Genomic DNA, 18,507 nt, shown 5'->3' with positions numbered 1-18,507 from the left:
CCAACAGCGGCCTTGCAGCCATGTAAGGCGCTAACCTGCTTATTGGGGGTATTAGGGGTTCAGTGTCTTACCCAAGGACACTTCGACATGTAACACGGATGAGCCGGGATTCGAACTGGGATCCCTTGACCCCAAGACGAGCGCTCTACCTCCTGAGCTACTGCCGCCCCAGCTACTGACTAACCACATGTTCAAGTCAATCGGCCGAGGTCCTTGCTGGTCAAGGTTTAGCTTAAACTGAACACTCCAAAACGTGTGTGCTTCTCATAATCCCCCAATATCTCACCAATACCTATCGCTACTGGCCTAAAACACTCCCAGTACATTGCAAGACTTGAAAACAAAGCAAGGTTGCCGTCATTGCTTAGCCAGGACTGTACGGCCACTCCGCATCAAACCGGTGGACTTCAGGATTTGAAGCTGCAACCAAGGGCTGTAAGGACCTTGTTCATCTTCAAGAACAATCACCTACTGAGTAGAGGCAAAGGAGATGGCTCGGCCATCTGATCCTGATGCCTCTTGGAGATCTCCTCGAGTTTTTTCAGACATGTTCCCCCAGAAATATAACCTGGACCAGTGAGATCATGCCTCTCCGCTGGCCTGGAAATGTATCTGAATCCCACCAGAAGAGGTACATGAAGTTACTGGGAAGATGGACGTCTGGGATTACCTGCTGACGTTTCTGCCTCAAGCCAACCTATCATAAGTGGCAATTGTAATATTTGATTTATTGTGTTAGTCTAAGTAGAATATACCCGTATTTTCAATATAATACATTCCATTTGCCTTATTCTCAATTAATTTTGTCTTATTCTACATGTCAAAGAGAGTGAAGGAAATGAAGATCACGTCTTTTCTTGTTTTTTTGTGATAGACTCTCCAAACTTAGGATCCTGGAGCTGAGAGAGAACCACCTGAAAACCTTGCCAAAGTAAGACTTGTTGCCTCTTTGTGGAAGTGGTCCAGCTCCTTTTTAGAATCTTTTGATTCCAATAAGTGGTTAATTGGTCCAGAAAGAATGTATTTTATTCCAAACATTAGTGCTTCTGAAATAGGTAATTATTGTATTACATTGTCAATTGAAGGTATGCATGTATATATTTATTGATGTGGTTTCTAGTCCGAGATTTCAGGGTTACCGTAAATTCCGGACTATAGAGCGCACCTGATTATAAGCCGCACCCACCACTTTTTAGGTGATTTGCCACTTTTTTACTTACACAAGCCACACCCATGTATAAGCCGCGTGCACCCGCATTAAAGCTTGCGACACAATCACAAGTTCAACCCATACCAGGCTTTAAGTTCCACAAATGTAACTTTTTTTGGGGGGTTTGAACAAATTTATTGACACTAATAACAGCAAACAAACTACATAGATAGTAAACAATCCTAGAACCACAGTTGGCATTATAAATGGAAAATGATACCCGTAATTAACGTATGATGCAGACTTGTAAAGTCCGGGTCTCGCTGAAAGTAATCCAAGGAAACAAAATGTATATTTCCAAAGTTAAGGGTGGGAAAAATAGATATCCACTATTGTCCGCTGCGACAACAGACAGATCTACCGGTAACTCAGCTTTACCCCACTTTCCATCAGCCCGCGTTTGCTCCGCCCCTTCTTTTTGATCCGCCGTAGAACACATAACAGAATAATCTCTAAAACAAATACATTACAAAAATATACAGTTGCAAATACATATTAAACATGGTTACACATATTTACGAAGAAAGACGGTACACCGAGAGAGTTTTCAAAGCTTTAATAATAATAATATAACTTTCATTCCAAACTGTGCCTTTGAAAGGTACCAACACGCTAGTAGGATCACGCTCGCAATGTATCAAACGTGCCTGTTAAGAAAAAGCATCCCGTAATTGTGAATTCACGGTAGATCGTCTTCAACTTCCTCCTCATAACTATCGCCATCAAGGGCGTCTTCCCCATTACCGTAACGCACCTTAACTTTGCAGACAATGTATGCTTAAAATTAGAGGTTGCTGTCTTTCTTGGCGCACATATTCTACTGGTCCTAATCTTACCTTTTATTCTCCAGCGCCGCTGGTGGCCGTTAGAAAAATTCCATAAATTGGCTGCATCACTAAATAAGCCGCAGGGCTGAACATTTGGGAAAAAAGTAGCGGCTTATAGTCCGGAATTTACGGTAGTTCCAAAATTCCACCTGTAAAAAGGCATCCTTAATGTCAACAGCTGTCACTGGCAGTCAACACGTGAACAGATAAAAAAAAATCTACTATAACTTTACTCTAAGAAAATCAGCCAGTTTTTTACATATCCAAAATAGCAAGTTAGCTAAAATTATTATAATCGCACAATGAAGAGAGAGTATAGCATAGCTCAGAATATTTTTCTAGTAGACTTTGGAATGATTTTACGAAACAACGAGCACCTGGAACATATAAAACTCATATAGGAAGTACATGTTTAGTTTACGTGTGTCTCTCTATTTAATGATAACTTTTCAAATTAAAACTGGATAATTCCTTCAACTTTATAAGGCATAATGTTCGAAATTCAATTATTAAATAGAGTTTCAGGCAAAGTGTGATCTTGCTACTTGTGTAACTATTACAAAAAGTTAGACATTCACATACCTGTCGCGCTCCAGGGCTCCGTGCCCTTACAAAATGTTGTATTTTCCCTTACAAAATACACCATATTTTTTTCAAACGTGTTTATTTATGTTGTTTAACATGTCATATTGTACATGTGTTTCGTTATATCATATATATATTGTTAATGAACCTTTTGTTGTGAGATACTGAGTTGCTCGACATGAATGAGGTTTATTATAAAAAAGGTTCAAAAATTAAGTTCACTGTAGAAGGAAAAATACATGCAAATATAATTAAGTAGAATTATACATTTTCTTATTCAAATTATGAATTCATTTTCTGCATTCAATTATTGTTGGTAATATAATGATTAAAGGGATAACCTCAAACCTGTCTTTTTCATTTTCTCCTTTTATTCTTCTTTATACAACGTAATATGATGCATCAAAGCAAGTGAGCCGTTTGAGAGCCAGCTCTCTTTAATGAGTTGAGCCGAAAAAGCCAGTTCTCTAAAAAGAGACGGACTTCCTTTCACTACACAACTACCACATGAAATACAAGGCGGCAGACGCATGCGCACAGTAGCATCAAACCGCTCGCTTCGTTTGCAACGAAAAAAAACAATATCGAGATAGAGGCTACCGCGGCGAACTTGTTTGACTTGATTGATTTGCCGTTTCGTGATAATCGGTGTATACCGGATGGTACTCATAATTGACAAATTTGCGTTTTTCCGTACAGATTTTCTCGTCGTACACGTCTTAAAATGCATGATAAACGTACTTTGTACGGCAAAAACATACAGGTTGACAGATATGCATTAATTAATTCATTGCTCATTTCCACTACATTTTAGGATATGGCCATGATGGAGTTATTTGTGCGTATCAGGGCCCAACACATCTCTTTACATTTTTCATAGCCCTCGGTCAGATATACTGGGAATCCATTTTATGTCTGTATAATTCTGTAGTATGGTTAGTATGTTAAGTATGACAAATAAAATACAAACTATAAGCAAAAGTCAGTAATAATCCCTTGAAAACGAATAGGTCTTCGCAGTGAGTTTACTGCTTGGGCCAAAACTAAGTTTCTGAAGGGGATTGCTTGAATCTAACCACTGGAAACAGAATTTACTTGCAACAAAAGTATTTTTTTTTAAACGAAAGGTGACTGCCTTCCCTCATTACAGGTCTATTCATCGACTGACACAGTTGGAGAGGTTGGACCTGGGTAGCAATGAATTCTCAGAAGTGGTGAGAATAATTACTGTTATATTGAGCAAGTTAAGCTAAATTAAGCATGTAATTTGAAAAAATATGTACATACAGGATGGGAAAGAGAATCATGAAGACCACATATGGGCAGGCTCGGTTATAGTGAAGAAAATAGGTATTTGAACACCCTGCTATTTTGCTATATCTCCCACTTAGAAAACATGGAGGTGTCAGAAATTTTCATAATAAGTGCATGTCCACCATGAAAAAGATAAACTAAAAAAAATCCATAAATCACAATGCATATTTTTTTAAGATTTTCGATTGGGTTCAGGTCTGGAGACTGGCCGGGCTATGTTAAACCTTCATAAGCTTCTTACAGAGCCACTCTTTGGTTTTCCTGGCTGTGTGCTTCGGGTCTTTGTCGTTTTTGGAAGACCCAGCCACGACCCATCTTCAATGCTCTGACTGAGGGAAGGAGTTTTTTTCCCCAAAATCTCACAATAATGGGCCCCAGTTATCCTTTCTTTATTGCAGTACACTCGTCCTGTACCATGTGTAGAAAAACACCCCCAAAGCATGATGCTACTACCCCTGTGCTTCACAGTATGGATGGTGTTCTTTGGATTGTACTCTTCATTCTTCTTCCTCCAAACACGCTTAGTGGAGTTATGACAAAAATGTTCTATTTTGGTCTCATCTGACCACAAAACTTTCTCCCATGACTTTGTATCATCCAAATGGTCATTTGCAAACTTAAGACGGGCCTTGACATGTGCTGGTAAAAGCAGGGGAATCTTGATGTCTTAGTGTATTACCCACAGTAACCTTAGAAATGGTGTTCCCAGCTCATTTCAGGTCATTGACCAACTCCTGTCGTGTAGTTCCGGGCTGATTACTCGCCTTTCTTAGAATCTTTGAGACCCCACGACATGTATCTTGCATGGGGCTCCACTCCAAATTTCTAATGATTTCTCCAACAGTGGACCTTTTTTCACCAAGCTGCTTGGCAATTGCTCCATTGCCCTTTCCAGCCTTGTGGAGGTGTACAATTCTGTCTCTGGTGTCTTTGGACAGCTCTTTGGTCTTCGCCATGTTAGAAGTTAAAGTCTTGCTGATTGTATGGGGTCGACAGATGTCTTTATGCAGTTAACCACCTCAAACAGGTGCAACCAATTCAGTATGATACATAGAGTGCGAAGGACTTCTAATAAGCGAACTAACAGGTCTTTCAGGTTCAGAATTCTAGATGATACACAGGTGTTCAAATACTTATTTGCAGCTGTATCACACAAATAAACTGTTAAAAAATCATGCATTGTGATTTTTGGATTTTTCTTTTTAGTTTATCCCTCTCACAGTGCACATGCACCTAAGATGAAAATTTCAGACCCTTCCAAGAAGAAATAACAAAATAGCAGGGTGTTCAAATACTATAATATTATTAAAACTAGCTTGCGTTATTTAGTGCCCACAGCAGTAGTGCCACGATAGGACTACTACTAAATTCCGCACTACGGAGCATACCTGGTCAAATCTCCATGCTCAAATATAGGAACAAAACTCAATTTTTTCTTTGAGCAAGGTGCGGTGGATTTTAAGTCGCAGCACATATATACTACTGCATCGAAAGGAGTTGCAGAAAAGAGTTACCATACTGTGGAGAATAGTGCCAGATTGCAAAACAGATGTGCTTTTTGTGCTGTTCCCAATGGTGGTTGCCGTGGTAGCGGACCAAATTGCATTTGCTCATAATTGTTTCTCGAAGATTAAAGGTAATAATGTGACAATGTCTCAGATAATACAGAAGGAAAAAGGTATTTTTTTTTTTCATACAAATGTCCCACTGCCATTTGATTTTGATGTATAATTGAAAACTTGTGAGTGAAAAAGTTTAAATATCTTGAGTACGTACCTACCATTAAAATATTTTGCTCTTGATATGTAAATATCATGTAAATTATAACTATAGCCTTATCCTCCTTGTTTTATAACCTTATCTTCTCTGTTCCTTTATCTTCTTGGCTTTTTACCTCACTGTGAATGTGTGAAACTGGAGTGTCATGCCCAATTTCGTTGTCACAATATGTTAACCCATTTTGTAACAATGACAATAAAGGTCTATTCTATTCTATTCTATTCTATTCTATTCTATTCTATTCTATAAAATACATAGTTCTTCCTTCAAGAGCCTCAACTTTTTCACCATTGATTCATTTAAGCCAAATTTGAAGGTGGCAGTTCAATTTCAAATATTTCTCTAGTAGTATTCTCCAGGTTGATGGGTGTTAGTACAAGTAACTGATTTACAATAACGGAATTTGTGTTGGACATCTGTAAACTACTCATTCATTTTATTGGTCTACTGTTGCTGGGCAAAATAAAATTCCCGCTACAAAAAAAAGAGAATAAGTCCTACTGTAGTTAGGGCTGAAGTGTTTAAAATGTAGCCAAAAATAGCGGCTTGAAGTTCAGAATTAAATAAATTAGTTTGTTCAATTTGTATGACATTATTAAGATATTATCTCTGCTTTTTTCTTCTTTGTTGACATTTGTGGTATATTTTCATGTTAGCCTGAGGTGTTGGAGCAGATCCACCATCTAAAAGAACTGTGGATGGATAACAACTCTCTACAGTCAATACCAGGGGTATGCATACATCGTATCTAATGTGGTCTTTCTGCAGTTTTACAGATCTGGTCTATTAATGATTTTTGCCTTCTTTACTTTTGCAGTCACTAGGAAAACTTCGCCAGCTGCGCTACTTAGACTTAGCTAAGAACCGTATCGAGAATTTGGACTCGGATATTTCGGGTTGTGAGGCCTTAGAAGATCTTTTGCTTTCCTCCAACATGCTTCAGCACCTCCCTGATTCTATAGGTAAGCTCTGATAACGCAACATGATCTGTGCCAGAGGGGCAGGGGGGACACGTAGAGCCTGTCTTAACCCCTTAATGTGGACGGGCCGTCCAAAACGTTGATGAAAAAGTCACTGAAATATGTCATGTCACGTATCATTGGAAAGTGCAAACTCTTGGGATTCTAGATATGACCATTTTGGGTTGAAATTCAAATGTGGATTGACACATCGGTTAGCCAATGAAATTCCTCATGTAAATATGTATACATCTTTGCAGTGTGTATTCAAATCAAATCAATCAGGATTTAGAAGTCAAACATTTTGCAATGTCTAAAAATGATCCAAAGTAAAATACCAAAAAACAAAGTTTTTAGGGATGTGAAATGGCCACTTTTGGTAACGCCTGGACCTACCATTAGAAAAATGTGTAAAATACAATGTTTAGATTTCCAGATTGTGATCAAATTTGACAAAGTACTAGGTAGAGCATCAAGCTATTGTCTCACCTGTTTTCCAGCCAAGATGCCCATGTTACACTCATCTGCAGGCCTTTGATTGCAAAAAAATGCGGGTGAAAATAAAAACCACCTATTTCTGTGTGTTCTATCTCAGATTACTCAATGTTAGTAGCACTTGCAGTGATTATTTTGGTGTGAGACAAAACCCCAGAGTACTACGTTTCAAAAGAGACTAAAACCGTTCTCCAAATGGTTCAAAAACAGCATTCAATTTACTTTAGGTATGTCTTTGATTTCAAGCAAATTTTACAGGACCTGTCAGGGCTTAAAAGGGTCTGTATAAACAGAAGAACAATAACAGGTGGATAATGATTTAAATAAATTAAGCAAGAGAGAAGCTTCAACATGATTGACATCTTAGGCCGGATGGGCCTGAAAATCAGTTTGGGTCAGGCTTGGGTTCGGGCTTAAGATCTTACCCTTAGGCTAAAAGTGGCGGACAAAACCTTTTACCGCTTGCAAAAAGCTTTCTTGCCTTGGGAATGTCTGAGCTTTCGCTCTAAAAGCAACACAATAGTGTTATTTCCTTGTTTAACGGCTGTAAGCACAATCGCTTTGGTGGTTTACTGCCGCCCTAGCCAATCATAGTTTGTGAAACCGGTGACGTTTCTCATGGATTTCAAGAAAGCTTTCAAACATCATCTCTAAATCTGATTGGCTAAACCAACAGCTCTCTCAAAGACTTATTATAGGTTACACGGCCTTCAGAATTTTTTCTGAAGGCTTCCGGGTAGATTTCTGTGCCTAGCAATGGTTTATGGTGGAAATGTGATCCTCTCTTGGCTTGTTGTGATTACATGTTCAGTCTCTCTCTCTCGCTCTCTCTTTCTCTCTCTCTGTCTCTATTGTTCTCTCTGTTGTTCTCTCTGTTGTTCTGTCTACCTCTTTCTTTCTCTCACTCTTTAATGAACTAGTCCGGAGCTTTTTTTTTATCGACCAGTGTTCATTCTACCTCTGAAAAGTGATGAGTCCCGGGGACTCGCATGCTCAAAAATCTATGGGTCCCAACAGAGATCTATGGGTCCCCAAAATGTAGTGTTATCGAGGTTGAAATTGTAAATCGGTGACAAATATATAATAAAAATCTATATATTCATTCAGTTTTAATCATCAATTTATTAATTCATTTTCTGCATCAAATTATTTTTGGTAATATACCGATTAAAGGGATCACCACAAACCTGTCTTTTTTTCATTTTATCCTTTTATACTTCCTTTTTTTCTTAACTTCTTTATACAACATCATAATTCGTAATATAATGCATTAAAGCAAGTGAGCCGTTTGAGAGCTGTCTTGAATGAGTTGAGCCGAAAAAGCCGGTTCTCTAAAAAGAGACGGACTTTACACCACACAACTCAGCGTGCAGACGAAAACTCGAACCGCGAGACCAAAACAACATCTGCCGGATCTGCCTGACGAAAAGTTTGGAGTGCGGTAAATCTTTGTTTGAAAAAAATATATTCGGGTAATAATGACAATTTTGTGTCAAGAAAGTTGCGTCCCGGGGACGCACGTTGATTTGAGACTTTGCGTCCCCAGCAAAAATGATGCGTCTAGGACGCAGGGACACTGATCTACAATGTGGCCCGCAACCTGAATTTTTTGAACACCCCTAATATAAGCTTTTAAAAAGTGACATTGCATCGATCAACGGCTATACTTTGGTCCGTCCAACAGGAATGTTGAAGAAGCTGACAACGTTAAAAGTGGACGACAACCAGTTGACCTCACTGCCGGGAACAATCGGGAGGTAAGAAACATCCAGGATTGTGCAAGTAATGGAACCTAATTCTAGCCATGTACTGTAGATCTTTTTTTTCCTGGTAGTTCATCACTAGGTGTTATTATTTGGAGGGTTATATTTAATTTCTTTGCTCACTGCACTGTTTTATTGTCTTTACTGATAACTTGGGGGATTCTGTTTGTTGCTTGCTGCGTTGCTGTGACGTAAGTGTGAAGCCCAAGCAAGGGTGAGTAACTTTCCCACGTAGTTTATTTCTACAAGGGTGAGTTGGGAAACAAATGAGAGCTTTTCGTTTGTGTCACCGATTGAAAAACACTATGAGATAAAAAAGAAGCTTTGTCAATATTTTGTTTTGGATGGACTTTGCACCAAATGCAATATTGCACAACCGTTACGATACCAACGTTATCACGACAACCCTGTATGTAACATCCCACATGCCGACATTTCTTGTGTAAATACCATGTAAATTATAACTATAGCCTTATCCCCCTTGTCTTATAACATTATCTTCTCTGTTCCTTTATCTTCTTGCTCATACCTCACTATGAATGTGTAAAACTGGAGTGTCATGCCCAATTTCGTTGTCACAATATGTTAGCCCATTTGTAACAATGACAATAAAGGTATATTTTCAATTCTATTCTATTCTATCTATTCTTTACTTTGCACCAATATTTTCTCCTGGTTTTCTTCTTCAACTGTATGCTGTAAGCAGGGATGGGTAGGGTTACTTTAACTGGATTACTTTCAATTACTTTTGGACGACTCCAATACCAAATATACTAATAAAAGACAAAAGAAACTAAATATGAATAAAAAGATGACTCACAACACGTGGTAAGCTTTCTCTCCGGGCTTTGATCTCTTTGATCTCCGGCAAAACTAACATCAAATGCGACAGAAACAAAATGAAAATAAATCCTAACTGCTCGCCAACATCCTTTTTGCCGTTCCATGTGTTCCGTTACTCCCCAAGCCTGCACAAAATTTGGTCATTTTATTCATATTTAGTTTATTTTGTCTTTTATTAGCATATTTGGTATTGGAGTCATCCAAAAGTAATTGAAAGTAATCCAGTTTAAATAACCCTACCCAACCCTGGCTGTAAGTGGCTTCAAGTCCTCAACAGACTGTAATTGAAGACGATGACCGGCAATCTTAGACAACTCAACAAATATGAAATTATTTTATTTGCACTCATTTACGTTTTTATGATGATGAATACTGTAAAATCCAGACTACATGGCGGTACTTGCTAAATTTTAAATATGATGTGGAGGTACCAAGGAAAACAGAGAGCTGCTCTTTTCCGCAGCGTATGTGTTCTAAATACATAACATCGTAGTTGAAGTCTGGAAACCTTTACAACGCCCCTCAAATTAAGTTTGTCAATGTTTTTGCCAACATTATTTTTAGAATACACAACGGGAGTAAAACAGGAGGCTTGACAGTACTTTGTTTAATATTTACAACATACTCACAATATTTACCGTAAATTCCGGACTATAGAGCGCACCTGATTATAAGCCGCACCCACCACATTTTAAGAGGAAAACCAATTTTGTACTTACACAAGCCGCACCTGTATATAAGCCGCATGCGCCCACATTAATAGAATGTAGCACAAAATTAACCCCAGACCCGACTTTAAGTCCCGCGATTGAAACCGATTGTCCTTCATTAAAGTACACAGTCCAAAATTCACAGCCGGCAAGATGAACAAAAAATGATACCGGTACTTAAGGTTTGATGCAGACGTGCAGAGTCCAGGTCCCGTTAAAAGTAATCCAAGGAAAAAAGTGTATATTTCCAAATGTAAGGGGTGGGAAAAATATACATCCACTATTGTTTTCAAAGCTTTAATAATAATAATATAACTTTCATCCCAAACGGTGCCTGTGACAGGGCAGTTAATGGTAGCAACACGCTAGCAACACGCTCGCAACACAGTAAACGGGTCTGTTCAAAAAACATACCGTACTTGTAAAAATCACGGTAAACCGTCCTCATCTTCCCCCTTAGAACTGAACCCATCAAAGTCATCTTCCTCAGTGTCGGAAAGAAACTTTGTCATATAGACGTCGTCCCACGCTGCCGCAGCCGGACTCGCGCTGTCACTGTCGCTGGAACTTTCATCCACTCCTGATTCTGTGCCCTCCTCTCCGTCACGCAACAGACCGGCTTTTCGGAACCCGTTGGTGATGGTGGATTTTTTTATGCTGCCCCACGCTGCCAGGATCCACTGGCAGACTAGCGAAAAAGTTGTCTTTCGCATGCGGCCAGTTTTAGTAAAGTTGCTGTCTTCCTCTGCGCGTTTATTCCACCGGTCTAAATCTTACCTTTTGTACTCGAGCGCCGCTGGCGGCCGTTAAAAAAATTACATAAATTGGCCGCATCACTGAATAAGCCGCAGGGTTGAAAGTTTGGGGAAAAAGTAGCGGCTTATAGTCCAGAATTTACGGTAAACGTTTTCACCCACAAATCAAGTCCTCAATTTATACATCTGAATTGAACAGTAGTTAAACGCTGCACATCTTTTCATATCATCACTGTAATGTTAGTTTGAGTCAAGTCAAGTCAAGTCATTTTTATTTGTATAGCCCTAAATCACGAAGAGTCTCAAAGGGCTTCACAGATGATTACACTATATTACACAGACTATTTTTCAGCCGACGAGAAGAGTAGGTTATTCATATGCTATGGAGTAGAAGTGAGTTTTAAGTTTAGATTTAAACATTTCCACTGAGGTTGCAGATCGGATCTCAGGGGGAAGAGCATTCCACAGCACCGGTGCACGGATGGAGAATGCTCTCGAACCAGCAGAACACTTCTTTGCTCTTGGGATCACCAGGAGACCGGCACTCTCAGATCGTAGGCTTCGGACCGGAAAGTAGGGGGAAATCAGATCTGAAAGATATGAGGGAGCAAGTCCATGTATGATTTTGTATAATACTAAGAGAACCTTGAAATCACATCTAAGGCTAACTGGGAGCCAATGCAGGTTAGCCAAAATCGGTGTTATGTGATCGTACTTTTTTGTCCTAGTTAAAAGCCTCGCTGCGGCATTTTGTACCAGCTGAAGAGACTTGATTCTAGACTTTGCTAAAGTTTCCTTTAATCCTCGAGGAACGGTAACAAACAAATGCAATTTTGTCCGTCACTGCAGCAACCACCAATGGCAACAGCACCAAATCCGCGTTGCAATCTGGCTTTGTTCTGCACAGTATGGTTGACTGGCGCTGTCGCCAAGAAATATAGGGCTCACAGTTTACAGGGTGGAGCCGTCATCAATGTTTGTTTTGGGTCCAGGAGTAAAAATGTGCTCATCTTTGTAATCGCCGTCTTGAATGATTACATGATCCAAAAACAAATGACCAGCATATTTGTTATTAGAGTAATCCAAAAGTCATTGAAAGTAATCCAGTTAAAGTAACCCTACCCAACCCTGCAAATGACATAAACAACTCGCAGCAGAACAAAAAAGGCGTCTTAAATTCTGGTGCTGCATGAACAAATATTGAGTTTCATTTTTCAAGTGCACTCTGTAGTCTGGAATTTACGGTATACATTTTCTTGTGTGAATTGATCAGAATGCAGGACAATAATTAAAATCTTTTGTTATGGTTAATGTTGATTGTAATACCGATCTAGCGGCAGTGTGACAACAATATATTCTGGTGAGATTATTTCTACGTTTCTACGATCCTTCATATCATAACGATGTTATTTCTAAACAAGTTTGTGGGATTAACATCAATACGAATACAATTTTTTCCCCCTCGGGCAATGTTCCGAGCCCTACTTATTGTAATGGATTTTGGTCTCGTTTCTAAATGAGAGAAAATGTGAAGTTACAGGGTATCCAAATGTAATTACCCCGGTGACCTAAAGGAGGGCAACAAACCAATTTAGTTTTTTTTTTATGATATAAAAGCAGTAAAAGTCAATGGAAAATCATATTCAATATGGCTTTATTAAATTGGTGGTTCATCTTTTTGATGGTAGACTGAATTACTCATTCAAAGACACATTTTTCTGATTAGTCGGAACAAAAAAACGGTGTTCAATTTAAATGGCATTGCAAACAAGGAATCTGTTCTATAATATCTACTGCTAAAGAAAATGGAAAGAAGGAGATTAGGGAGAGAAACTGGGATTAAATGTAACGTGTGAAGGTGTTGTTATAGAGCAGGGGTGGCGAACAAGTTTGACACAAAGAGCCGAAGTTTTTAACAGCGGGAGTCAAAGAGCCACACCACACACTGACCCGCATTAGACGTAACCTACGCAGATGATTGGCAGTCAGTTACGTGTCCGGAGCAGCATAAAAACAACAAATCTGCCAAATTAATCTCCATCCATCCATCATCTGCACCGCTTATCCTCAGTAGGGTCGCGGGGGTGCTGGAGCCCATCCCAGCTATCTTCGGGCAGTGGGCAGGGGACACCCTGAACCGCTTGCCAGCCAGTCACAGGACAATTAATCTCAAAATATTCTCAAAATATTATTTATTATTTGTTATTAACTCTGATGGATTCAAGTGTGTTTTAAGAGGGGGGGGGGGAAACTAAACATGAAATGAGGTAAAGAGCCACAGTATATAGAAAATATGATGAGGCAAAGAGCCGCATTCTTATTGGCCAAGAGCAACATGCCGCGTGTTCGCCACCCCTGTTATAGACTTTTGAACCAAAAAGATGAAACGGGGTTGGCCCAAGTCTACCGTTTAAAACAACAGGAATAAAAGAACAGTTAGTGTGGTGTTGGTTTGGACACATAACAACTTTATCAGAGGTAAAAGGATTTAACAAAAAGTGCTCCGCATATGGAGAAAGGAAATAAATGAGCAACGCAAAAAAGTCCAAAACTTACGAGTGTTAGAGTAAAGGACATTTTTAGTGGCACTGTATGGGCGTCAAAGAGTCCAAAGTCAGTCACAGACAAGGGAGAATAACATCAGTATGTAAATGAATGATCTGACTGAGGAACTGCCAGTGCAGTCATTTTATACTGGGTCATTGATGAGCATCAGGTATGGATGACTGGAGGCAGGTATGAGGATTCTCCAAATTTATCTGGGAGAACAGCGCTGTGCTGGATCATGATAGTTTTTCTCCAAAACAAAAATTGGACTTGTTGATGCGTGGTCTCTGTGGGCGTAGCAAACTAAGTAATTAAAGGGTGCAGTGTCTCTGACCAAGCTGACCTTGACCGTCCAAAAGTGGAGATTACTTGTCTGGACTGGCTAAGGCTCTGTCCGGACGCTTTGACAAACTGGGGACTCCGGGTATTTAGAATAGAATAGAATAGAATATACCTTCATTGTTACAAAATGGGTTGAACATATTGTGACAACGAAATTGGACGTGGCACTCCAGTTTCACATTTAACAGTGAGGATAAAAGAAAACAAAGAAGATAAAGGAACAAAGAAGATAAAGGTTATAATTTACAAAATACATACACAAGAGGGCAGCACGGTGGCGCAGTGGTTAGCGCGTGTGCGGCACAGTTCTAACGTCTTGGGAACCTCCTGTGTGGGTTCAAACCCAGCTACTGGACTTCCTGTGCAGAGTTTGTATGCTCTCCCCGTGCTTGCGTGGGTTTCCTCCGGGCACTCCGGTTTCCTCCCACGTTCCAAAAACATGCATTTCAGGTAGATTGGCTGGTCCGAATTGTCCCTAGGTGTGAATGAGCGAGTGAGTTGTCTGTCCCCGTGTGCCCTGTAATTGGCTGGCAACCGGTTCAGGGTGTCCCCTGCCCACTGCCCGATGATTGCTGGGATGGGCTCCAGCACCCCCGCGACCCTACTGAGGATACGCGGTGCAGCTAATGAGATGAGATGAGATATACACAAGAAAGTGTGGGCATGTAGGATGTTACATACAGTTTTGGGATCGTATTTAGCAGGTAAAATAACGAAAAATGTAGAAACAGTAGTCAAAACAATGAAAACGTAATCTCGTTGGGGCATACTTTTTGGAGTTTACGCCAAGCGTGTTTATTATGCAGAGCTTGAGAGATGCACGAGAGCGAGTAGTTGGCCGTCACCCACTTTTAAATGTTTTGTGTGTAAAAATCTGGGCAGACCATATCTGGTTGGTGTTTACGCTACACCTCTCAACTTACACCAAGCGGGAAAAAAAATGTAGTTCTTTTAAGCATGCGTGTAGTATACCCTGCAACAACAAAACATCCCGCTGGTGTTTCCCACCCCCCTTTTTACTCATGTGAATGTGTGGAGCTGTGTATGTTCAGTAATAAAAGAAGAACTGGGCTGACAACATCAAGGATTAAACCCGTGCCAACTTTGTCACCAAAAAAACGGTCAACAAAGGAGAGAGCTGTCTAGAGTTGCGTCCACATCGGTGCCCTAAGAACCTAGACAGCCGAATCAAATGCATGCACTTTGTCACGTACCAGAATCAGAGACAGAACCCAGTAGCGTTTGCTTACTCAGTTTTATTGATAAAGAGGGAGAGCAGGGCTTGCTTCCACGATCCGGTGATCGACAGACAAGTGTAGCAGGTGGCGGGAATGCGGGAGTGGCACTTCCATGTCGAGCGAGGATAACCGTAGACTGCAGAGGTACTTGTCACCAGCCGGGACAGGAGAGCAAGGGCGGTATCGAGTTCAGAAAAGAGGTCGGCAACGGGTATCAGGCAGGAAACAGGGCAAAACAGATCGGTGGTCGGGATGGCAGAACAGGGCAGGAACGGGTCCAGAAACGGGTCGGCAACAGGTATCAGGCAGGAGAAAACAGGGCAGGAAAATGTCGGAAGGTACAGAGCTTGCCGAGCTGGGAGCATAGGTTCACAAACGGTCTGACGGCTTCCTCTTGGAAGCCGGGGTTTTAAAAAGAGCCTTTGAACCAATCAGCGCTCAGGGCTGTTGGCGTCAATTGGGCAGTCACAGGTGCCCTGAATCATCAGTGATTTTGAAATCGGTGTTTTGGCATATTTACAGTTTGTTCTGTGGATTCATCATAAGGTATCTGAACACTGAACACAGATTATATAGTGAGCTTTTATATAAAGGATTCTTTAGTGTTGTACAGTCAGAAGAGTTTTTTTTTTTTGTTTTTTTTTTGGTGTGACACCTTGACTGTAAATTGTAGTGAAAAACGTGCCCTGTATATTCAGTGAAGTACTGCATTGGAATTCAGCTTTGGTTTGGCTTTACGTGTATCTGAACAGGATTAATGGCTTAAGTTTTGAACGAGATGGAGAAAATTTGCACGCAATCAAATTTGTCTCTGAGTCACCGGTACTCATAGAAAGAGCCGTATATGGCTCGCGAGCCATAGGCTCCTGACCCCTAATGTAGCATATACTTGTTGACCCTCTCAGCCCGAGGAGGTATACAACAGTGATTTCTTCTAGAACCATAAGGGGGAAATCATGTTTCCCTTTTTGCTTTAATGTGGCACCTGGGACTTAATCCCGGTGCTAATAAGATACCCGAATAAAGGACAAGAAACTACCCTCCTTTTATCACTTTGTTTCTCTGACCGTGTCGTGGCCCAGATGGTCCAGGCTGTTGGAAATAAGTGTAACAGGCTCATGCAAACTACTAATAACAGTACATGAATGTAAAACTGGCTCATTAGTATTCATCTGCTGAAAGCCAAGCTTGTGATGGTCAAAGACAAGGGAGTCAAAGGGGCCTTGTTAAGGCCCAGGGATATTACTTTGAACATGTCTAACTTCTGTTTGATGCACCATAGAACCCTTCTGAATACAGTTTTCCTTCTTTTTTCTTTGACTTTGCATGCATAGATAATGAAACAAAGCATTTCTTGTGTCTTGTCTTTTTACATCATTAAAAGTTTCCTTATCTTTGCATATATACGTTCCATTGTACAGTGGAACCTCGGTTCTCGACCATAATCCGTTCCAGAACCCTGTTCGAAAACCGATTTGTTCGATCACCGAAATCATTTTTCCCATTAAGAATAATGTAAATCGTTTTAATCCGTTCCAACGCCCTGAATGTTTACCATGAATGTTTAACGGAAACATAGAGCTAACTCAGGCTAATCGCACGTTTGCGTTATCGTAATCTTCCGTACGAAAGATTACGCTAACATGAACGTGTAAAAATTGAAAAATCAGGTCGTTTACAAGTCATTTAGCACCCGGGTCTCCACAACAAGTGGTGAGCGGTTCATTGGAAAGGGGGCTCCGTTCCAACACCCTGAAAGTTGGGCTCCGTTCCAACAGCCACATGAAGCTAACCCAGGCTAATCGTACGTTCGCGTTATCGTAATCTTATGAATAGGATTTCTTTCCTTTGTGGTGGTCAGCAGAAGGCGCTTGCACACCTCCTTCATATTTGGCTATTATTTCTTTCTTAAATGCAATAGTTGTACGCTCTACTTTTCTTTTTTCACCTGTAGCAACTTTGCTGCTTGCACTGATTTTCTTCGGAGGCATAATAAGGGGCTAAAACACCCGTACGCCGCTCAGCATGGCACCCTAGCGTACACACTCACGCATTACCGGCGTTCGAACTCCGATTTTTTGACCGAACAGCGAAGCAAGAATTTCTCTAACATTTTGGTCGGACTCCGATTTGTTCGAACTGAGAGGCGAAAACCGAGGTTCCACTGTATTTCCATAACATAAGGTGTAAGGATATTGTTGGTTCCTGATAAGTTTAATCTTTAGTATAAACTCAAAATAAGGAGAGAAGACATTTACTGATTTTAAAATTGAAGAAAAGAACCGGAAGAGAAGCCAAAGCTCAGAAAAAAATCAATTTTAAAGGCCCTTGCCTGAGCCTTTTCTTTTTAATAAATCATCTAGATTACCGTAAATTCCGGACTATAGAGCGCACCTGATTATAAGACGCACCCACCACATTTTAATGGGATAACCGCTTTTGTACTTACACAAGCCGCACCTGTATATAAGCCGCATGCGCCCACATTAAAGCATGTAACACAATCACAAAAGTAACCCAAACCCGACTTTAAGTCCCTCGATTGTAACTGAATATAGAGTACACAGTCCAAAAACCACAGCCGGCAAAATGAACGGAAAATGATACCCGTAGTTAAGGTTTGATGCAGACCTGCAGAGTCCGGGTCCCGTTGAAAGTAATCCAAGGAAAAAAAGTCTATATTTCCAAAGGTGAGGGTGGGGAAAATATATATCCACTATTGTCCGCTGCGTCCAAAAAGACGTCTCACCTTTACTCCACTTCCCGTCAGCCCCTGTTGTTTTCGCCCCTTCTTTTTGATTTGCCCGTGGAAAACATATCAGAATAAGTCTCTAAAAAATTACAAAAATATACAGTTGCAAATACATATTATACATGGTTACACATATTTACAAAGAAAGACGGTACACCGAGAGAGTTTGCAAAGCTTTAATAATAATAATATAACTTTCATCCCAAACCGTGACTGTGACAGGTAGCAAAACGCTACTAGCAACACGCCCGCAAAACAGTAAACGGGTCTGTTAAAAAAATATACCGTACCTGTAAAAATCAAGGTAAACCATCCTCATCTTCTTCCTTAGAACTGACGCCATCAAAGAAACTTTGTCATACAGACGTCGTCCCACGCTCCCTTATTC

At 40.3% G+C, this 18,507-nt stretch overlaps 1 protein-coding gene across 3 annotated transcripts in view; it reads left to right on the top strand.

Annotated features, from left to right (window-relative positions):
- The window catches only part of lrrc7 (leucine rich repeat containing 7), a 146,938-nt gene that overhangs the window by 65,856 nt on the left and 62,575 nt on the right, over window positions 1-18,507 (top strand). For 2 of the 3 annotated variants that reach the window (XM_088350532.1, XM_088350531.1), the window contains exons 6-11: window positions 875-931; window positions 3,773-3,836; window positions 6,372-6,446; window positions 6,533-6,677; window positions 8,854-8,926; window positions 9,129-9,146. In XM_088350532.1, the coding sequence (XP_088206658.1) occupies window positions 875-931; window positions 3,773-3,836; window positions 6,372-6,446; window positions 6,533-6,677; window positions 8,854-8,926; window positions 9,129-9,146 (432 nt within the window). The remainder of the gene's footprint in view (window positions 1-874; window positions 932-3,772; window positions 3,837-6,371; window positions 6,447-6,532; window positions 6,678-8,853; window positions 8,927-9,128; window positions 9,147-18,507) is intronic. The other variant, XM_088350533.1, reaches the window with a different exon arrangement.

The sequence above is a fragment of the Urocampus carinirostris genome, chromosome 12 (genome assembly GCF_059441175.1).
Source record: "Urocampus carinirostris isolate Australia breed hairy pipefish chromosome 12, RoL_Ucar_1.0, whole genome shotgun sequence".
Classification (NCBI taxonomy): domain Eukaryota; kingdom Metazoa; phylum Chordata; class Actinopteri; order Syngnathiformes; family Syngnathidae; genus Urocampus; species Urocampus carinirostris.
The sequence above is the reverse complement of the archived record's forward strand: the minus strand, read 5'-3'. Positions and strand labels throughout refer to the sequence as shown.